Source organism: Trichomycterus rosablanca, chromosome 15, assembly GCF_030014385.1.
Source record: "Trichomycterus rosablanca isolate fTriRos1 chromosome 15, fTriRos1.hap1, whole genome shotgun sequence".
Classification (NCBI taxonomy): domain Eukaryota; kingdom Metazoa; phylum Chordata; class Actinopteri; order Siluriformes; family Trichomycteridae; genus Trichomycterus; species Trichomycterus rosablanca.
In genome coordinates, this window is record NC_086002.1 from 27,163,703 (window position 1) to 27,187,290 (window position 23,588).

At 35.1% G+C, this 23,588-nt stretch overlaps 2 protein-coding genes, 2 long non-coding RNA genes, 1 other non-coding gene and 1 pseudogene across 5 annotated transcripts; 4 read left to right on the forward strand and 2 right to left on the reverse strand.

The window, feature by feature from the left end:
• Positions 1–2,322: 2,322 nt before the first annotated feature.
• Positions 2,323–2,697, forward strand: LOC134329050 (histone H2B-like). The gene has a single exon (XM_063010296.1). It carries the CDS (start codon positions 2,323–2,325, stop codon positions 2,695–2,697), a length of 375 nt encoding a protein of 124 aa, XP_062866366.1.
• A 5,936-nt stretch (positions 2,698–8,633) lies between these two features.
• On the forward strand, positions 8,634–10,510 carry LOC134329178 (uncharacterized). Its single transcript, XR_010014833.1, has 2 exons — positions 8,634–8,780; positions 10,180–10,510. It is a non-coding gene; the product is annotated as an uncharacterized LOC134329178 (long non-coding RNA).
• LOC134329126 (uncharacterized) lies at positions 9,649–12,765 on the reverse strand. Its single transcript, XR_010014782.1, has 2 exons — positions 12,520–12,765; positions 9,649–9,815 (listed from the first exon to the last, which is right to left on the reverse strand). It is a non-coding gene; the product is annotated as an uncharacterized LOC134329126 (long non-coding RNA).
• Positions 11,175–11,293, reverse strand: LOC134329731 (5S ribosomal RNA). The gene has a single exon (XR_010014952.1). It is a non-coding gene; the product is annotated as a 5S ribosomal RNA (ribosomal RNA).
• On the forward strand, positions 11,732–11,851 carry LOC134329635 (5S ribosomal RNA; annotated as a pseudogene).
• Positions 12,766–15,497: 2,732 nt separating the features above from the next.
• On the forward strand, positions 15,498–21,718 carry LOC134328761 (zinc finger protein 501-like). The gene is made up of 3 exons (XM_063009975.1): positions 15,498–15,561; positions 17,174–17,302; positions 20,243–21,718. The coding sequence occupies exons 2-3, from the start codon at positions 17,257–17,259 to the stop codon at positions 21,475–21,477; spliced, it is 1,281 nt and encodes a 426-aa protein (XP_062866045.1). The 5' UTR covers positions 15,498–15,561; positions 17,174–17,256; the 3' UTR covers positions 21,478–21,718.
• Positions 21,719–23,588: the final 1,870 nt, after the last annotated feature.

Genomic DNA, 23,588 nt, shown 5'->3' on the forward strand with positions numbered 1-23,588 from the left:
ATGGGTATCGACCTAATTCATCCCTGCATGCATTGGTTGGGTTTTTTTTTTTGTACATGTAAAATCATTCTGCAGAATTCTGCATGCAGGACTTCAGTGGGATGCTTGTCCCATCTAGTATAGTCATGATGACTGAGTGGACCCCATACTTCACTACCGTATAGCGCAATGGGCAGGATTATACTGTCAAAGATCTTTAACCAGATTCCAATTGGGATGTCAATCTTAATGAATTAGTTTTTAATTGAATAGAGGGCTCTGCAGGCTTTCTCTTTCAGTGCTTCCACTGCCAGACCGAAGCCTCCTGAGGTGCTGATTTTGAGCCCCAGGTAATCATAAGAAAGGGTGTGATCTAGGGCGGTGTCTCCTAGATTGAAAGTGTACCTGCTCTCCTAAGATCTGGCTTTCTTTTGGAAGATCATGATTTTAGATTTATCAGGATTTACTGTCAGGGCCCAGGTCTGACAGAACTTCTCTAGCAGATCCAGCACACTCTCTCACACACACACACACACACACACACACACTCACACATCTGCAAAAGCTAGCAACAAACATTGGTGTTGTCCATTTATATATTACACATTCCAACACAATTTTACCCTCATGTTCTCTTTACCCTACACCTCCTCCTACACTGCTGCAGGTGTTTTAGATCTTTGTTTTTATCATAACGTGACTCTAATGCTACTTTCACAAGCACTGAAAAGTTTCTAAAGCTATTTGTTTGTTTCAAATTCAATATTCACTACAACTGTACTGATTTGAACTAATATGAATTTTTTATTATAAACTGCTGTATTCTCCCACACCGTCTTTCTGTATTCCTAATATGTTTTTTTTTGGCTACATTGTCATGTCTCTAATGGCTTTTTGTCCCACCTAATTGTACAATATTAAAAAATGCGACAAACATGGCGATTATAGTAAATTGTAATAGGGTTTAAGGTTGCATAGGGTTTAGGGTTGTTTCTTTGTTTGTATTTCTTTCTTCTGGCACAACATGTTTAAAAAAATTTTTTTAACATTAAACATTAGTTACAGGAAAATATGTCATGTGGAATACATCACATCGATTGTGGACCGATTTACTGTGAGGATAAAACAGTGGAGGTTCTAAGTTACGCGCTTTACATGAGATCTACTCCGTGCAGCTGCGGTTACAGTGGGCGGTCGCTGCTTAACTCCGCCCCATTGTCTTCAACTAGGTCCGGTAGAGGGAAATAACAGGCTCCCTGTGAACGCTCGTCCTGCATTGACTCGCTTCATCTCGACGAGAGCAGTAACGATGTCCGGAAGAGGAAAAGGCGGCAAAGGTCTTGGAAAAGGAGGCGCTAAGCGTCACCGCAAAGTTCTCCGTGATAACATCCAGGGTATTACTAAACCCGCCATCCGCCGTTTGGCTCGCCGTGGCGGTGTGAAGCGTATTTCCGGCTTGATCTACGAGGAGACCCGCGGTGTGCTCAAGGTTTTCCTTGAGAACGTCATCCGTGATGCCGTCACCTACACCGAGCACGCCAAGAGAAAGACCGTCACCGCAATGGACGTGGTGTACGCTCTGAAACGCCAGGGACGCACCCTGTACGGATTCGGGGGTTAAACGTTCAGACCTCCACGCTAACACAACGGCTCTTTTAAGAGCCACCCATATTATCTACAAAAGAGAAAGTTCTCCTGCTTTATTATTAATATTGTTATTAATAGTAGTAATACGTTCACTGATGCGTGGATGTGCAAATCACTCGTTTAGCCCCAAAAGCATCATTCTAAGAAAAAATAACACATTCACTTATGTAGCCCTAAAAGCTTGGAATTATCATTAGTAGTTTTAGTATTACGTTTACTATCCGATCTCTCGTTTTAGCCTTCATACGGCGTGTTTGCATACTACCAATGTACAGCCATACTGTAGGTTACACTACAATCATTAACACGATCTTTGTGTAAGATACAGTAAAACATTGTGCCCGAATGCTTCGCTTAAAAAACTAAACAAACAAAAAAATGAAATTGTAATTGTAATGAAATTATATACAATTTAATAAAATGTAACAAAATATTGCTATTGATTATTTTATATTCGGTTTTAAAACATGTATCGACCTCAGATTAAGCGGGAACAGACAACAAAGAACAGATTCTATTGAATGGGGCAGAAGGGGGCGTGGAACGGTATGTTCTCTGTCCAATAGAAACCCAGGACGTTGGACCAATCAGAGTTACGTGTTCCAACTTGACTTACTCAGCATGCAGGGTTAATAAAGCGGGCGTGTAGAGCGTCTACATTCACTTGTAGTTTGCTCTAGAAGAAACAGCAACATCATGCCTGAACCAGCGAAGGCCGCGCCCAAGAAGGGCTCCAAGAAAACCGTCCCCAAGACCGCCGGCAAAGGAGGCAAGAAGCGCAGAAAGTCCAGGAAGGAGAGCTACGCTATCTACGTGTACAAGGTCCTGAAACAGGTCCACCCTGATACCGGGATCTCCTCCAAGGCTATGGGCATCATGAACTCCTTCGTCAACGACATTTTCGAGCGTATCGCTGGTGAGTCCTCTCGTCTGGCTCACTACAACAAGCGCTCCACCATTACCTCCAGGGAGATCCAGACCGCCGTGCGCCTGCTGCTTCCCGGTGAGCTGGCCAAGCACGCGGTGTCCGAGGGTACCAAGGCCGTCACCAAGTACACCAGCTCCAAGTAAAGCGTCTTAGTCGCTCTGGCAAACCAACGGTTCTTTTAAGAGCCACCCATCTTATCAAGTTAAGAGAATTTTCCTCTTTTTAAATATTATATCTGAATATATTATACCCACTTTATCTAGATAGCTTCCCGTGTTTATAATACCGGATTCTTTACCTTCTTTTATATATTTATTAATATATTACATTTTTTGGGCCCTGACTTGCTACTTTGTGGTGAGTTTAGAATAACACGCATAATCAAATTTCACTGTACTCTTAAATTTTTTTTTTTTTAATTCAGCTGTAGAGAGAGTTGCGACACTCCTTGATCTCGCAGCCTCGCGGTCACGTGGTTCATGTGCCCCTCCAATAGTTCCAGATAGAGCCGCGCTGTCATGTTCTCATATGGGACAGGCAGCAGTGAATGAAATATTAAACACTAAATAATAAACATTTGTACAATTTCAGGGTATTTTCAACTGCGCTTACATTTACTGCATCTGCTTTAATGTCAATTTGGTGTATGAAGTGGAAGATTGATGTTAATAGGTCGTTCTTGTTAACACAGTACATTATATTAGCACACAATACATAATGTGGTGATATTAAGTAGTAGAGACAATATACAGTACAGAGATTAAAGAGGTTTTAGTAGTTTAGCATAATAGTTGTTCTTTGCATAAACTATAATCTCCCTTCACTTTCCTGAGGATTCATAATAATGTGGCGTCCGCCACTGTGGATTGGGGGGGGCGGAGCGAGCGTTACCCAGAGACACTTGCGGCCGCGGTGTTAATAACTGTTAGTTCTTTGTTGTACATGTTTATTGGGTTTGTTTATGTTGTTTGGTGTTGTGTTTAATGATGTTAGTTTGTGAATTGTGTATTTGTTTAATTACATATTGAATCTAAAAACCTACCGTAACCGTGTAGCGCGGTGATAGAGATAACATGGCTACAATAGCCGAAAACAATTTTAAGTGCTGACGCGTGTCTCAAATCGTGTAACTAATAAAGAGATGATCCTGTTGATAAACACTCTATCGTACCAGAAACATTACAGTGTAATGAAAATTGAATATCATGAAAGTGAAATAGCATTAATTCATGTTTTATTTCATGGGTAATTAATAATCGTTTCCTACATGTAATACATGAATGAATTTATTATGAATATGCAACGGGTGATCACTAAGGACTGAGCGTATATACATGTATATATGTGTACTTTAGTATATTCATACACATGCGTATGTATGCTAATGTACATATAGTTATGGCTATATTGGCCCAATCCAATGTGTATGGCAAGCCGTTTTAGCTTTTAATCCTCCTTTTCTTGATATCAGGAATACAATTTCTGATATCAAGAATTTAATTCTTACTAGTTAAAAATTTAATTTTTGATATCAAGAATTCAATTCTTGATATCAAAAAATACAATTCTTGATATCAAGAATTACATTTTTGATATCAGGAATTGAATTTTTGATATCAAGAATTGAATTACTACATGTTCTAATGATAATGAGTTGATTTGCATGTGGATTTAAAGGCGGAGCTAACTTGGGTTGTGCTTTTCTTAAAGAGACATCATGAACCACATGTACTGCAAGCCATTGTAAACAAAATAGTAAAGGTTGTACAGATTTTGCAGCATAGTCGAGCATTTACATTAAAAAATAAACATGTTTAAAAACTGCAGACTGAAAACACATCTAACCCTTAAATCTATACTCTATCACGTAATCTACATATCAGTATTTGTTTCACTCTGTTCCTTTTCTTGACTATCGTGTCAATAAACAGAATGGACGGTTAAAGCTTTGTACTAGCTTATTTTATATTTATTAAATGTACAACAGTAACGAACTTTAACCATCACGTGTAAACACACAAAACCCCGCATACATAAGTGTGTGCGTCGCTCTAACTGTTACGCACTGAAACATAAAACCGTCATACGTTCCATACATAAACACATACTGTTACAGTATTAAACCACATTTCTTTTTTAACGCAGACGTCTTAATAAAGTATGTAATGACGTGTATGAAAGCTGTAAAATGTAACATCACTTTATTATTGCAACTCTGACACATCTACACTTTACAAAGTCAACTACACTAATGAACAACTTTCTAATGGAGTTTCTCTGGACCAACTTACAATGTTCAACAGTCCAGTAGATGGCATTTGGAAACCAGAGACTGAACGGTCTACTAAATAAATACACATTTATTTGATTTCTCTATTGATGATGATTATTTTAGGGGAAAAAACAGATCTAAATAGATTTTTCAATAATTACATTTGATTTCCAATCACTTGCAATGTCTCCTTAAGTCAAAGCTTCTGATTCTCAGTGTTTCACATGACAGTGATTTATATACAGTGTAAGAGACGAAAATCACTGTCAGATGTGTGTAATGCCAGGTCTATGGTCAGTGTAATGGGAGTATGGTTGCCAGACACCGATGTAAGTCGTCTTACAGATGGCAACAACAAATGCGCTACAATAACCAAAACTAAAAAATATTAGCTACTTTGGGACTAGCTAAACACTCTAAGCAAACATTAAAAAAATGTATTCAATTTAATATACTCAATTGTCATTTTATTTATCACTGTCATTTATCAAACTCACATTTCATTGCAGACTTGGCAACCCTGAATATTTGGAGACACTCCCACATGCAGTGACAATGAGCTAATATTGGATACATTTAAACAGACTCATTTGAATGCAATTTTAACTAGTAAAAATGTAATTCTTGATATCAAAAATGCAATTCTTGATATCAAAAAATACAATTCTTGATATCAAGAATTGAATTTTTGATATCAAGAATTGAATTCTAAGATGCCTGTAATTACCCCTAAAATAATATTTTATTATTGATATTGATACATTATTCTGAATAATAATTACTGATTCTTCTTCTTTTTTTCTTTTTTTTTGCATTAGTAGCGTTATATTTTAACCACCGCTGCAATTTACTGCAGTTTACTTCTCCCTCTTCTTTACTGGCATGTTTTTGTTCTGTAACTCTGTTTAGTGCGAAGTAAAACACAGCTACCAAGCAGGACTAGATCGAGTCCAGGGTGCTTAACTGTCATGTAGCAGAAATTGAAGAAAAAAAACATAAAAATTTAGAATAATAATGACATTCATTTCAGTTAAATCTACATATTTGTGCTGTAAGATCTACAGAACATCCCCGTGTCAGCTTTAAGTTCACATATACTGACACATTTCTAAAACAACACATGGCTCCAACATTCACATTCTACTGATCTTTCTAACACTCACAAAACAGATTCAAGTCTATTTTAGTTATTTATCTGATACATCTCTTTTATAAAGATGCACTTTTTAATGTTTAACTTAGAAATGTCTTTAACACAGCTGACACAGACACATACAGTGTCTTATTTCACTTATTTGGATTTTATTGATACACAGCTAAGATCACTTTCACTTTAACCAAGATGTGTCTGACTTTGAAATGTCATAATGCATATAAATGGAGCCGCTTAAACAAAACTTCAATCCTAACAATAATAACGAGACGATGTTTTAAGTGTATCCAGAGCGGTAGAGAGAACAGAGTGGTGACACTCCCGTAGGGAACCGTTGTAACGTTTTTTTTTTTTTTTTTACTGGAGTAATATTTTACCTTGGATATCTCTACTTTAACTCGACTACATTCTGTACCTTCTCCAGCACTTACATTAGACAAAATGAACTTGTGCATATTTATAATGAATTCATTAATGTATTACATGTAGGAATCAAGGTTATAATAGTTTTGGATTTTTCATTATAGTTTAGTTTTATTTCGTTTAATTTAATTTTCGTTTTCATTTAATTAGTTTTAATAAGTTTTTATAGTGGGTTTGCTAGTTCTTTTCAGTTTTTATTATTTTTTTTAATGTTTAGTTTTAGTTTAGTTTTTAGTTTTTATTAGTTCTATTATTAGTTTTAGTTTTTTTTTATACTTTGGGTCATTTTTTAGGTGCAGGATTCCAAAAGGTCAGAGTAAGTATTGTGCAAAAAAACTCAACAAAAGATACCATTTAAAAATGTTTTTCAAATACTGTTGAACAACCAACTGTCCACAAAAACTGTAACAGTCCACATAATAGCAGCCGTAAGTGCAAAATGTGTGTAATACTGCTGCTGAAATGTAGATGTTGACAGTTACCATCTTTCAGCCAGTTATTTAAAATGAGTCTGTTCATATGAACTGGTAAAAGTGAGGATCTTTACCTGTTCATAACCCTGCCACTGAAAACAGGCGCTCATAATATGAACCATTTCTAGATGCAACACCAGTGGTGTAACTGGGAGCTCATGGGCCCCAGTGCAAAAAAAAAATGTTGGGCCCCCTCAACAAATTGCATACACTGTAAAAAATGAATCAGTGGTCCAGTAGATTTTTTACAAATGTTTTGTGTTAAATCTATTTAATGGAATTGAGTTCTTGAATTTATGGCTATTATTTGAGTAAATTTTACTTATTAAAAATGCTATAAAATCTATTTATTTCATTTGTGTGAATATAAAAATAATAAGTTATATAAATAAGTTGCTTTCAATTTACAAGCACTTCCAGTCTGCACGCGTGCGTGTATTTATTTTTTTAAATACACCTTCTGAAGAACCTCCACAACGGAATCCAGATTGCACAGTTTGTGAGCAAATTAACTAAGGTAAGTAATTCTGTTCTATTAATCTGTATAGTTACCACAGTTTATTACTGTAAACTTAGAATTAGTGTGTTAGAATGTGTCGGAATGCATGTCGTTATTATACTTACTTTAAATCAACATTATGTGAGAGATGCTGTGATGAGTCTTGTAGTTTGATTTATTGCAACGTCTCACTTTTCTCATTTGAAAATAGGTTGAACTGTTCTTCAGGCTTGCCATTTTGTTAACTGAGCTAGTTAGGTGGTTCATTTTTCAGCCTTTTTTGTAACTTTGCAAAAATCTCTGTTGGCTGAGCTAAGTTAGCTAGCTAATAAAAACTTTTCTCATTTTAATGCATTGAGAAAACTACTTTAACCCAGTGTTGAGAGCAAAGTTAAAACTCGATAACACACAGATGGTTAGCTGAATGAAGTTTTATCTGAAGCTGGAAAAAAGTTTTGCATTCATCTGTAGCTAAACTTGTTAGAGAAAACATAGTTAACTTAAAAGTACTCACTCAGAAGTTACACTTCAAATTCAAATTTCTGACTATTTCTGGTATTTTGAATGCACAGTTTTAGTCATTTTAATTTTACTTAACTAAAATATTGTAATATAATAATAAGGACCATGGCGAGTGCAGCCAATGGTAGTGAGGTGAGAGGTTAATGTTGTGGAGGCCCCCCTGCCATGGGCCCCGGTGCACCTTCTGTATCTGCCGTAGTTTTTCCTGCCCTTGTAATTCACACAAGAACTATTTTTAAGAATGTTAAGTGTACTATAGGAGCGAGTGTGTAGGGAAGCTATCAGAAGTTCTGTTCATCAGAGTTCTGCTTCATGCACTTTTAAGGAACGCAAATTGCCACAGAAACGCAAATTTATGTGACACCAACAGCTCAATAAAAATATTGTGATTAAAAATTATCACGATTATTTTTTTTTTAATCGCGATTAAAAATTTAACGCCTTAATCGCGTTAATTACCGCGATTAACGACAGCCCTAATAATAATATACACTAATTCATGAGACACACATCAGGGAGCTCAATCTGAGAACATAAACTTAATTTTTGCTGTCATCATTTTGCAGGCTAGCGTGGAGAGCAGAAACGGAATGTAAACATGAAGTACAGTCAGGGAGCAACTCCCCAATCTCAATCCGCTCCCTACTCACTCCCCCTCTCCACTCCGCCTCCGTTTGCGCGTTCACGTGGAGGGTCCCTCTGTAGTGGAGTGTTAGTGAGGAGGGAGCGGATTGGGAAAGACCGCATGAGGTGCCGTACGGTGCCGGTGTTACGGAGAATTCAGTTCCCCCTGTTTCCCCTTTAACGCGCATGTGCAAAAATCACGACGTTTTTTTCAGTCGCTTCGTTGAGCGTCGGTTTATTTGGAATATGTATTTATAGCGGTATGTTCTTTTCACATTTCATGTTGTATGTTAGGTAGTTTGTGATTAAATACATACTTTAAAGTATTGAATGAACTACTGTCAGAGGTTTTATTGCTCCACCCCGAGGTTTTCACACTGCTGTCTTCAGCCTTGCTGTCAATCAACTAGAATGAACGTGTCAGATTTTTTTGTAAATAAATCCTAATACAGAACATATAGTAGAACACTAGTGTGTGAAAAAATAGTATTCACACACTAGTTTGTTTATTCTCGTTTTGTCGCACAAGATAAAGTTTTGGTGCAGATACAAATAAACTATATCGTACAGGACAATAAGTAGTCTGTTATTATGTAAGGTTACTCATCTCCGCTGCACTACCATTTACTTTCAAGAATAGTTTCATTCATGGTGATCTCTCGTTCATTTAAACTTCACAAACTGCATCCATGTGATTTAAAAATTAACAAACAGTATGTAGAACAAGGGGGGGGGGAAACACATTTACCTGGAGACCTGGAAAAAATGGTTCCCCACATGTATATCACTGTGTGTGTAATTATAAAACACTACAGTGATGCTGGTGATGTATTTACCTGTTGTTATTATGTAGAACAAGTTTAACCTATAAATCAGTCCATTACACTAACAACACAGGGGGGGAACTCATTTACCTGGAGAAGGGGAATATGGTTCCCCACATGTATAGTATATTACTGTGTGATGATTCTTTTTTTTTTTTTTAATGCAAACTACAGGCACACACACATTTTAAAAACAAATATCTGTATTAGAAATTAGTGTTAAACTAAATTATGCATATATTACAATTATGCAAATATATAATAAAGAAGTCCACCTCAATGCAAATTAAAACGTAAATACATATTTATAGCTTAAGAAAAATATATATTTTTTAAAACGAAATAAAATAAAATCTGGGATGTGCCCTGGGATTGACTAGCATCACATCCATAGTGCACTCCTGCCATACGTCCAGTTTCCCCAGGAACAGTTCTGGATCCTCCACGGCCATGACCAGGATAAAGCAGTTACTAAACAGAAATGAATGATTAATTTACTATCTACTTTTTAAATAAACTAAAAGAGCAACATAAAATAAAATACAGCAACAAGCAAACTTTTTAGAAATAACGTCCCAGTTAAACTTGGTCTAATCTTCAGTACATACAATACACTTCCTCTACTGGTGGGTTGCAACACATGACTGGTAGTACCAAAGAAATAAAAATAATGCCTTAATTTTATTGGCTTTTTCATTGCACCATGCTATTACATATGTCCTTGACTTTCCCTCTGGGATTAATAAAGTGATCTATCTATTATAGCTACACTTGTAATTGAGAAGTCTAAAGTAACCATAAAACTATTGTGTGACTTTTTATTGATCAATTGAAGGACTGTATGATCATTGAGATTGCCTGTGATGGATGTGACAGATGGTACCACCAGTCATGTGTTGCAACCCACCAGTAGAGGAAGTGTATTTTATGTCTGGCAAACCGTCCAATGCCTCCCACAACACGTCTTGAGCTGGAAGTTGCCCTGGAGCGAGAGTGGCAGAGGATCCCACAAGAACTGCTGGACAATCTGGTTCACCCCCACCAATATGTCACTTGCTACTCAATCACGATAATTGAGTTTGCATCTCAATTGCATAATCAAACAACTTTCTTTGACTTGTCGTTTGCTTTGTTGATGTTCTTGTTTAATAAAAAAAATGATGATTCTTTTTTTATTGCTTCATATTCATTTTGAAATATCCCTTAATTTTTGTGAGCAATGTATTATTCACTTATTTTTTATTGTTGTTGTCGTGTTTGTTGATATTTAAATCATTTCTTTTTCGAAAACTGTTTATAGGTTAAAGTATAAAAGCATAAACACCACCGTCTATAAATGAATGTATTGCGTTGGTCCTCCACTTGAGACTTTTATGTAAACAGACACAACAACAAATAATTAAAAAGACAGTAATAATAAATAAATAAATAATAACAATAATGTCACAAATCTATACCACATCTACAAGATGTAACTTATTTCTAGCACCACTAGATGGGGATGATGTCTGGACATAATTTTGAACTTCATTTTTAAAGTCACTAAAATGCTAAAGATCCTAATTTGGTTTTTCAGTATAGTTATTAATAAATGCAATTCAGGGAAACGGTTACATTTTTAAAGCAGGAAAATAAAGTTATTCGTTAAGCTTTTTAAAGTTATATTGACAAAATAATTTCCTTTTGTACAGCCAGGATGGATAAGTGTTTTACTCAGAATGAAAGTGTCAGCTGGCCTTTTTCTTCACGTATTGCTTTGATGATGAAGAAAAAAAGAAACTTTTCGGCTCCTTTAGCAGGAGGTTGAAGTAAAGATGTGTGAGGAAAAGCTTCTTCCAGCACCTGGTATTCCCAGGCGGTCTCCCATCCAAGTACTAACCAGGCCCGACCCTGCTTAGCTTCCGAGATCGGACGAGATCGGGCGTTCTCAGGGTGGTGTGGCCGTAAGCGAGAGACGCTGCAAATAGTTTCCTTTTTATAGTCGTCTATCATTCAGCCTTTCACTTCAGCAGGTTTAGATTATTTATTGTCGTGTTTTTTGTTATTTTAGACATCATTTCTTTTCCTGTAAAACTGTTTATAGGTTAAAGCGTAACAGCATAAACACCACCGTCTATAAATGAATGAATTGCTTTGGTCCTCCACTTGAGACTTTTGTTTAAGTAAACAGCGTCTTAAATATGACGAGCTTGATTAGTTTATAAAGGTTCCATCGTCCCAAGTGTTTTTGTAAGATGTTGCAGGCATGAAATGACGACTTTTCTGGTACATAGGAACTATGAGACGCTTTTTAAAATGGGGCGTGTAGAATAGAGAAAAAAAAAATACTGAAGTGAAAGGCTGAATGATGGACGTCTTTAAAAGAGAAACTATTTGTAATGTCTCTCGCTTATGGCAACATCACCCCTGAGAACATCTGATCTCGTCCGATCTCGGAAGCTAAGCAGGGTCGGGCCTGGTTAGTACTTGGATGGGAGACCGCCTGGGAATACCAGGTGCTGGAAGCTTTTCCTCACACATCTTTACTTCAACCTCCTGCCAAAGGAGCCGAACATTTTCTTTTTTTCTTCATCATCAAAGCAATACGTGAAGAAAAAGACCAGCTGACACTTCTGAGTCTACTCATTCTGAGTAAAACACTTATCCATCCTGGCTGTACAAAAGGTAATTCTTTGGTCAATATAACTTTAAAACGCTTAACGAAAAACTTTGTTTTCCTGCTTTAAAAATGTAAATGTTTCCCTGAATTGCATTTATTAATAACTGTACTAAAAACCAAATTAGGATATTTAGCATTTTAGTGACTTTAAAAATGAAGTTCAAAATTATGTCCAGACATCATCCCCATCTAGTGGTGCTAGAAATAAGTTACATCTTGTAGATGTGGTATAGATTTGTGACATTATTGTTATTATTTATTTATTTATTTATTATTACTGTCTTTATTTTTATTTATTTATTTGTTGTTGTGTCTGTTTACATAAAAGTCTCAAGTGGAGGACCAAAGCAATTCATTCATTTATAGATGGTGGTGTTTATGCTTTTATACTTTAACCTGTAAACAGTTTTCAAAAAAGAAATGATTTAAATATCAACAAACACGACAACAAATAATCAAAAATATAACAACAATAATAAAAAAATAAGTGTTTGTGCAGAAAGTTTTAGTTTGCACCTCTTCACAGAAACTGATGTAAGATGTTAGTGTCCGTCAGTTCGTCCAGGTTTGCAGCTGCAGTTTTAAAAACAGACCAATCCGTGTGTTCAACACAGTCTTGTAGTTCTAGTTTAGCCTCTCTGGTCCATTTCTCTGCCTATCCAAAAACAACTCTGGACAACCACTTTTGTCCCCACAGAATAACACCACGAATCCGTCCAACTGATCGGAGCTTTCACACGAATAAAATAAGTAGATTTTATAGCATTTTTTAAGTAAAATTAACTCAAATAATAGCCAAAAATTCAAGAACTCAATTCCATTAAATAAATTTAACACAAAACATTTGTATAAAATCTACTGGACCACTGATTCATTTTTTACAGTGTAGTTTTAAGAGAGAGAAAGAAAACACAGTGAACACTGCGGGGGGTCTCAACAAAACTGATCCTTCACCCCTCTTACTCCCCGCTTTATAGAACACCTTACTGTGACGTCACAAAGCTGCTGTTTAAATGTGAGCTGAGTTTTAACTGTAATGCAGATCAGATGTTACTAACTTAACACTACTAGAGTTATCTGCTGACTTCACTCAACTTCTGCTGATAGGTGTGCTTGATTTGCATTGTTTTTTTACCTTTTATATGATTACTACTACTACTACTACTTATTATTATTATTATTATTATTATTATTATTAACACTGTTAAAAATTATAATTCAAATTACAGAAGTGTTCACATTTAATAAAAAAATCAATTATACACTAAAAAAACAATCTTTTGAATTTACTTGATTTTAATGTGAACATCACTCCCACATGATCAGAATATAGCCAAAATATTTCACACATTTAAACTATTTAAATTAATCATGTTAATGCAAGATATTATTTCTCATTACTTTAAAATCAAGTTATTGATATCAAGTTTCATCATGTAACAAATTGTAATGCCAGCTACATTTTTATTGCCATTATTTAAAGATATTATGTAACTCTGAAGCAATTTCATTATGTTCATGGTACCATAGTTAAGTCCATGGTACCATAGTTAACTTGCTTTATAAAAATTAACTCCATTCAAATGTATCATAGAAATGTTAAGTGTACATCTATTAATACAAATATAATAATAAAATAAATGTAAAAATTCATATTTGCAAAGACAAAAAGGCAGAGTCAGAAATGTTGTACTAAATGGCTTTAGTCAGTTTGCTTTGTAAAACTTGAAGAACTTGCACAAACTTTACCATAAACTTAGTTCCCATAAACCAGTTTCACATCAAAACAAATACTGAACACTGTAAACCCTGCAGCAGTGTATTCAAACACAAATGCACAACACAAACCCTCATAGTGGATTCACAATGAAAAAGCATTAACATGTGTTACATCCCAAAGTGATCTATGGGTGACAGGGATGTAACATAATACTACTACAATAATGAAATAATAAGGAGGAAACAATCTTTCCAAAACACACCATTTATTTATAAAATTTCTAAATAACAATGAAAACAACAACAAAGAGAAATCCAGCTCTAAGCAAATCTTTAAAGAAAAGAACGAAATGGATGAGAGTAATAACAGAGAAAAATATAAAATAAAGAAACACACTTAACCTAAAGAAAACACACACACACACACACACACACACACACACACACACACACACTCCCTCAAAAACAGAGCTTAGTGTCACAACTTTTAATGTAACCTCAAGATCACTTTGAAACACACGAGTAAGTTCAGCCGATGCCAAGCGTGCAGACGACAACGCCCCACGATGCCGTTACAGAAAAAAGTAATGACATTACTGTAATGTGTTACTTTGTACCGTGTTACCCCCAACACTGCACACTGTAGTTCTCTCTAAATCTAACTGAGAGATACAGGGCTAATGGAGGTTTATTACTGCTGGGCTGCTGTTCAACTCCAGTCCAGTTGGTGACGCTGCTGCGTCTTAAGTTGTTCTGCTATCCACCATTAACCATCATAAGAAGAACAAGAAGCTGCTGTGTTTGTACTGTAGACTCATCTGTAAGTAAAATATGTATTTAATTATAACCCTTATATTTCATTATAACTACATTCTAATTCATAATAAACTAGAGTTCATAATAAAACATCACTGTGAGGATTTGAGGAGCTTTATCTCTGCTTTCATTTAAACACACAAACTATTAGCTGCTCCGCTAACTGTTAGCATCACACATGATTCAGTACTGATGAACCGATTCATTTGAACCGACCCAGCAAAGTGAATCAATTGAGCGGAACTGATTGAGTTTCTTCATGATGAAATCTCACATTTTTATATAAACACGTGATATTTTTAAACTTTGTTTATAGTGGAACTTTGTTTACAGGTGGTTTGTAGAGTTTTATAGTCACAGTCAGGTGAAAAGTGTAAGCGAGCGTCTTTAATTGTTTACTGCGTGTCTAAACCATGTATTACGGTACCCGAAGTGTTGAGGGTAAAACTGCTGTTTACAGTTTATTAAACATTAATTACCGTGTTCTGATGCACAAAATCCACTCAAATCAAGATTTATTTTATTAATGAAATACATTTCAGACATTTTTACTGTAGGAATTTGTTGTGATCGGATCTCAAACTCATGTGAAGTGTATTCGGTTGTGTTAATACCACATTTTGAAGAGCAATAATATAAGCAAATCAAATTGTTATTAAATGTCACCCCTATGATCATGAAGAACACTTACTCGAGTACTAATCTTGTGATTTTTAGATCATTTTACTGTAGGAATTTGAAATAATGTGATGGCAAACTTAAGCAAAGTGTCATTTTTGTTGTGTACAGACCAGCTTCAGTTCATAACAATAACAACAGCCAGTTACAACAGTCTAAATAATTTTCCTTTAAATATAAATACAGCACATCTATCTGTCTGTCTTTCTGTCTGTCTATCTATTAGAGCTTTAATAATGCAGTCAGCAGAAGAGGGAGACGTCACCCCTGTGGATCTACAACATGACGGATTTCAGAAGAAAATAATACAAAAGGAGGATGATGAAGATGATGATGATTTCTTCTGTAAGTAAACATGAAGCATGATACAGTGCAGTGTGGTACAGTACAGTATGGTACAGTATGGTACAGTACAGTGAGGTACAGTACAGTGTGGTACAGTACAGGTATAGTACAGTATGGTACAGTATAGTATGGTACAGTACAGTATGGTACAGTAAAGTGAGGTACAGTACAGTGAGGTACAGTACAGTATGGTACAGTACAGTATAGTACAGTACGGTACAGTATAGTATGGTACAGTACAGTATGGTACAGTAAAGTGAGGTACAGTACAGTGAGGTACAGTACAGTATGGTACAGTACAGTATAGTACAGTACGGTACAGTACAGTATGGTACAGTACATTGAGGTACAGTATAGTGTGGTACAGTACAGGTACAGTACAGTACAGTACAGTATGGTACAGTACAGTATGGTACAGTACAGTATGGTACAGTACAGTGAGGTACAGTACAGTATGGTACAGTACAGTGAGGTACAGTATGGTACAGTATAGTATGGTACAGTACAGTGTGGTACAGTACAGTGTGGTTCAGTACAGTGTGGTACAGTACAGTGAGGTACAGTACAGTGTGGTACAGTATGGTACAGTACAGTGTGGTACAGTACAGTGAGGTACAGTATGGTACAGTACAGTGTGGTACAGTATGGTACAGTACAGTATGGTACAGTACAGTGTGGTTCAGTACAGTATGGTACAGTACAGTATGGTACAGTACAGTGAGGTACAGTATGGTACAGTACAGGTACAGTACAGTATGGTACAGTACAGTGTGGTACAGTACAGTATGGTACAGTACAGATACAGTACAGTGAGGTACAGTACAGTATGGTACAGTACAGTATGGTACAGTACAGTGAGGTACATTATGGTACAGTACAGTGTGGTACAGTACAGTGTGGTACAGTACAGTATGATACAGTACAGTATGGTACAGTACAGTGTGGTACAGTACAGTATGGTACAGTACAGTATGGTACAGTACAGTGTGGTTCAGTACAGTATGGTACAGTACAGTATGGTACAGTACAGTGAGGTACAGTATGGTACAGTACAGGTACAGTACAGGTACAGTACAGTATGGTACAGTACAGTGTGGTACAGTACAGTATGGTACAGTACAGATACAGTACAGTGAGGTACAGTACAGTATGGTACAGTACAGTATGGTACAGTACAGTGAGGTACATTATGGTACAGTACAGTGTGGTACAGTACAGTATGATACAGTACAGTGTGGTACAGAACAGTATGGTACAGTACAGTGTGGTACAGTACAGTGTGGTACAGTACAGTACAGTGAGGAACAGTACAGTGTGGTACAGTACAGTATGGTACAGTACAGTGTGGTACAGTATGGTACAGTACAGTGTGGTACAGTACAGTGTGGTACAGTACAGTTAGTTTTGGAGTCACTAATCAGTAGAAGTAATAAGAGAAAGTGGATAGTGGGATTAGAACCTGTACTGTACTGTACTGTCCTGTGCTGCTACACTCCAGTCTGGATTTGAGTTTTAATCTAACTAGGATTTATTTGTGATTGTAAAATCAAACCCACGACCTTCAGTTTCCTCCAGTTGTTGAGTTTCTTCTTCTCATATTGATGAATTTCAGGTGAAGTCACTTTAATCCCTCCAGAACTTGTTGCTTCTGTGGAACTGCTCTTCTCAGAGGACCAACAGTGTGGAGGTTTCCAGATGAAGCCTGTGAAGAAGGAAGAACCTGAAGATACAGATGAACCCAGTAAGACTATATTTTGAATATTGTTGTGATCTAGTGTTCAGATTGTAGATTTTAGTCAATAAGTGAGCAGGTGAGTGAAATGAGGAGACAGAAGTAAAGAATATTAAACAGATCATGCTGACTGTACAGTGTGTAGACTAGTATATAATTACAGAGTAATGCCAGGTGAATACAAGTGGCTGAATGATTGGGTAATGAATGAGAATAAATAAAGTCGAGTATATAAGCTGATATATTTAATATATACGTGATTGTTTGTGCTGATGGTCCTGGAGAGATTTTGTGCTGATGGTCCTGGACAGCGTGTGATCCGGACCAAAGATGAAAAGGATCCAGACTGTTATCAGCAACATGTTCTGCCTTCAAGACGTCGTCTTTTCCAGGGATGTCCAGCATTTTTTAACAAGATGATGCAAATCCACCTGCTGCACACATTACAAAGGCGTGGCTGTGGAATAAGAGGGTATGGGTAATGGACCGGCCTGTCTGCAGTCCTGACCTGTCCCCAATAAAGAACTATTTTTAGAACGTGTTGCAGAGCTGAAATGCAGGAATAGATGTTTATTAATAAATGAAATGAAGTTGAGCAGATAAAAGATGAAATATCTCAGCTTCATCCTGTCTGACATCAAATAAAAGTCAAAGTCAGTGTAAGAAACTCTGTTTTATTATTTTCCATACTGTCCCAAGTATTGTTTTTTTTTTTATTTGGGTTTGTATTGTTATTATTATTATTATTAAATCTGCTAAAACCCTGTTTGAACAAAGGTTTATAGATCGTCCTTTTTGACAGATAGTATAGAAGTACGTGTCTGTTAGTTCTAACTTAAGTGCAGTGTTAATTTTGACAGCAAATTTTGATTTAGTTTTAGTCATAATCTTTTGACTAAAATGTCATTTAGTTTTAGTCGTAATTTAGTCATCTGAATTGTTTTAGTTTTAGTCTAGTTTTAGTCGGCTAATTATCATAAGACTTTAGTCGACTAAATATACAGTCGATGCGCCCGGACCGCCCCACCTGGGGATCAAACCCAGGACCTTCTTGCTGTGAGGCGACAGCGCTACCCACTTAGCCACCGTGCCGCCCTAAAATACATATAAAGGGTGTAAAATGTAAATGCTTTTTCATCAGTTCCCTTAAATTATTTGTCATTATATACACTTACACAAAATAAAACATTTTTAACCAGTTATGGAATATTATTAATGTTTGAATGTGCAATACACACAAAACCAGATTTAACTTATTTCAGACAACATCTTTATTTACCTGACCTTGCTTATTGAGCATAACAATAACAAAAGATTAATGACCAGTAGGCCTGCTCTGCCTGAAACATACAGTATATGCATTGTTCATAACAAATTGCATAATACATTCTATATAAAACTGGGTACCGTAAAAGCAGCTGTGCCGTTAGCAGCTGGGATGAAGCATCATACAGTGAAAGCTTGTATTGTGCTCATGCAGATCAGTGTGAGCAGGAAATGATGAATGCAGGATGAATCACGTTACAGGACTTTAGCATCAGATCTCAGTTTAACATTTACAAACAATCTTTATTATTTATTATGTTATAAATGTATTTGATTATTTATAATGTTATAAATGTATTTATTATTTATAATGTTATAAATGTATTTGATTATTTATAATGTTATAAATGTATTTTATTATTTATAATGTTATAAATGTATTAGATTATTTATAATGTTATAAATGTATTTATTATTTATAATGTTATAAATGTATTTGATTTTTTATAATGTTATAAACGTATTTGATTATTTATAATGTTATAAATGTATTTGATTATTTATAATGTTATAAATGTATTTGATTATTTATAATGTTATAAATATATTTGATTATTTATAATGTTATAAATGTATTTGATTATTTATAATGTTATAAATATATTTGATTATTTATAATGTTATAAACGTATTTGCTTATTTATAATGTTATAAATGTATTGGATTATTTATAATGTTATAAATGTATTTGATTATTTATAATGTTATAAATGTATTTTATTATTTATAATGTTATAAATGTATTTGATTATTTATAATGTTATAAATGTATTTGATGATTTATAATGTTATAAATGTATTTGATTATTTATAATGTTATAAATGTATTTTATTATTTATAATGTTATAAATGTATTTGATTATTTATAATGTTATAAATGTATTTGATGATTTATAATGTTATAAATGTATTTGATTATTTATAATGTTATAAATGTATTTGATGATTTATAATGTTATAAATGTATTTGATTATTTATAATGTTATAAATGTATTTTATTATTTATAATGTTATAAATGTATTTGATTATTTATAATGTTATAAATGTATTTGATGATTTATAATGTTATAAATGTATTTGATTATTTATAATGTTATAAATGTATTTTATTATTTATAATGTTATAAATGTATTTGATTATTTATAATGTTATAAATGTATTTGATGATTTACAATGTTATAAATGTATTTATTTTTTTATAATGTTATAAATGTGTTTGATTATTTATGTTATAAATGTATTTGATGATTTATAATGTTATAAATGTATCTGATTATTTATAATGTTATAAATGTATTTGATGATTTATAATGTTATAAATGTATTTGATTATTTATAATGTTATAAATGTGTTTGATTATTTATGTTATAAATGTATCTGATTATTTATAATGTTATAAATGTATTTGATTATTTATAATGTTATAAATGTGTTTGATTATTTATGTTATAAATGTATCTGATTATTTATAATGTTATAAATGTATTTGATGATTTATAATGTTATAAATGTATTTGATTATTTATAATGTTATAAATGTATCTGATTATTTATAATGTTATAAATGTATTTTATTATTTATAATGTTATAAATGTATTTGATTATTTTCTGCTTCAGAACTGAACAAGGATTTCTGCTGCTCCTCGTGTCCACGTTCCTCTACAACCCAAAATCAGCTCCACAATCACATCAAGAGCTGCAACCATGTTAAATATGAGAGTCTGGTGAAGATTAAGACTGAACATGAGGATCTGACGCCCACCAGAAGCTCCAGTAATCAGCAAACGTCCTCTGGTACTGTCAGCATTAACACGTCTCTCAGTCACACACAGAGAGAAGGAAACGTCTGCTCACAGTGTGGGAAGAGCTTCAGTACCCGGGGTACTCTCAAAATACACCAGCGCATTCACACTGGAGAGAAACCATATCAGTGCTCACAGTGTGGGAAGAATTTTAATCAACAGAGTCATTTTAAAAGACACCAGCGCATTCACACTAGAGAAAAACCATATCAGTGCTTACAGTGTGAGAAGAGTTTTAATCAACAGAGTAATCTCAAAATACACCAGCACATTCACACTGAAGAGAAACCGTATCAGTGCTCACAGTGTGAGAAGAGTTTTAATCAACAGAGTAATCTCAAAATACACCAGCGCATTCACACTGGAGAGAAACCATATCAGTGCTCACAGTGTGGAAAGAGTTTTAATCATCAGAGTACTCTCAAAAGACACCAGCGCATTCACACTGGAGAGAAACCATATCAGTGCTCACAGTGTGAGAAGAGTTTCAATGGACAGAGTACTCTCAAAAGACACCAGCGCATTCACACTGGAGAGAAATCATATCAGTGCTCACAGTGTGGAAAGAGTTTTAATCATCAGAGTACTCTCAAAAGACACCAGCGCATTCACACTGGAGAGAAACCATATCAGTGCTTACAGTGTGGGAAGAGTTTTAATGAACAGAGTCATTTTAAAAGACACCAGCGCATTCACACTGGAGAGAAACCATATCAGTGCTTACAGTGTGGGAAGAGTTTTAATCAACTGAGTCATTTTAAAAGACACCAGCGCATTCACACTGGAGAAAAACCGTATCAGTGCTCACAGTGTGTGAAAAGTTTTAATACACAGAGTGATCTCAAAATACACCAGCGCATTCACACTGAAGAGAAACCGTATCAGTGCTCACAGTGTGAAAAGAGTTTCAATGGACAGAGTGATCTGAAAAGACACCAGCGCATTCACATTGGAGAGAAACCATATCAGTGCTCACAGAGTGGAAGGAGTTTTAATCATCAGAGTACTCTCAAAAGACACCAGCGCATTCACACTGGAGAGAAACCATAGCATTGCTCTTAGTGTGGGAAGAGTTTTATTACACAAAATAATCTTAAAACGTATCTGATTGTAAAAGTGAACTTTTAATATCACTAACATAATAACAGAACAAAATCTAAATACTGATTATATAGATTAAACAGCTTTAATACACAGAAATCAATACATGTGATTTAAACATGCAGTACAAATGTTCTTTAGCTTTGTGTTCAGGATATTGGTATAACATCATTCTTAACACTACATCTCCAACACAGTATTAAAATAGAAATGATACATAACTGGTAGACTTACCCGGACAGTCTGTCTGAGGATTTTATTCATAAACATTACAACATGTTGGATTGTCTTTGCTAGAATTCACTTAGCTTAGTTCTTTTCCAAATTGGATAGATCTGAGATAAGCACTAGGTAGGAGGGCTCCTTTAAATGCATGAAGGCCTCAGCATGAAATTATACAGATAAAGAGAGAAAAATAAAGAATAAAGAATAATTCATGGAATAGTCCAGTGGTTCTCAAACTGTGGTATGCGTACCACTGGTGGTACGTGAAGCAGCACGAGGTGGTACGCCAGATAATCTCGGAAAAGTAATTACATTCACCGAGAAAATAAATAATTTAATAATTATAAATAAAAAATATGAAACAATATGTGTAAAGTACTAATAAAATCTGTTTCAAAGTTCTTATAATTCTATTTGAATAAAATCAGTTTAATTAAAGCGAATATGTTTTTATAAATATTCGGGGCTACACAGACACTGTACTTCATTACGTCTATACTTCACGTTCGGGGTTTCCATCTCGACATTTCCAAAGCATTATCAGTAAAGTTCTCAGTAAAGTTCTCAGTAGCTCTCTCACTTTTATCAGAGCAGATCTGTGTTTGAATCTCACTGATCTCGTTCCTGACATCTGCTCCGCTAAACAGGCGCTCCCCTCTCACTCACATGCTCAGTGCTAACTGCAGATATACTAGTGATGGATCGTTCGCCAACGATCCGATTCTATTAAACTGATCTTTGAAATGAACAAAAGGAACCGAGTCTTTTATTTCTGCATAGTTCTTATTGGCTGTAATCTAATCAACCCATTCAGCATCGCATCAGTAGAGAGAATTAATCTTAACTCATAATAAAAGCTGTTTATTATCGATATTCAAATCTGAAAACTTTCAGTATCACGGAGAGCGAGCAACACACACACACACACATTTAATGCAAAGTTGAGAGAAAATTCAATCTGGTTTTAGTGTGAGTGTGACATCATTTAATGCATTAGTGCCCTGTTCACTGTGTACATACTGGAACTTGCATGGATGTGTGTGCTACTTACCCTAAAAATTAAATTTAGACCGTCTTTGATGGATCCCTGAGGCAGAAGACCAAGTGAGAGGTGGTTATAGTTCTCAATCCTGGTTTTCTCAGCTCCACATCTACACACACAAAGTGGACATGTCATTTCTAGTGAAAATAGAACAAATGAAAGAACGTAAACATTTAGTTTATTAGTGGTTCTCACCCTTTACATGTGATGATACACAAGAGCTGAAAGTTGAAGTTCTTTTTGACTGTGGATTCAACAGCCATGTCCCCTGCGCCACTCATGGTTTGCTCCATTTCCATCAAACAGTGGAACATGAACTGCTGAGCATCCTAAACATTTAAACATTTCAATCTTACCTGCAACTGTGTTAGCGGATATCATTTCACATCTTAAAACACAAAACAATCATGTTCAGGGTGTCTGTTTTGCTTTTTCTTACATTCTGAGTGTAAGGTGTAAATTCAGGGTTGTTAAACGCAGCTGCCTTGATCAATTTCAAGACAAGAGAGTTCTTGGTGGACCAATCAGAGCTCTCTCTCTCTCATTGACCACAGCTTTGCAAAACATCTGCAAAAGCACAAAACACACTTTACCAGATCAGCATTCTCATCATTCATAATCTAAAATAAGAAATTGAATAGTAAATAATAAATAAACTGAGAAAACATTGTTTCTTCTTCTCTACCTGGTAAGGTTGGCTGATTCATCTGGCATGTCCTCATTTATGTTCTTCATGAGCTGTTTGCAGAAAGATTCTGCGCTGAACAGGCACTGCATACTGGCATTTACGTAG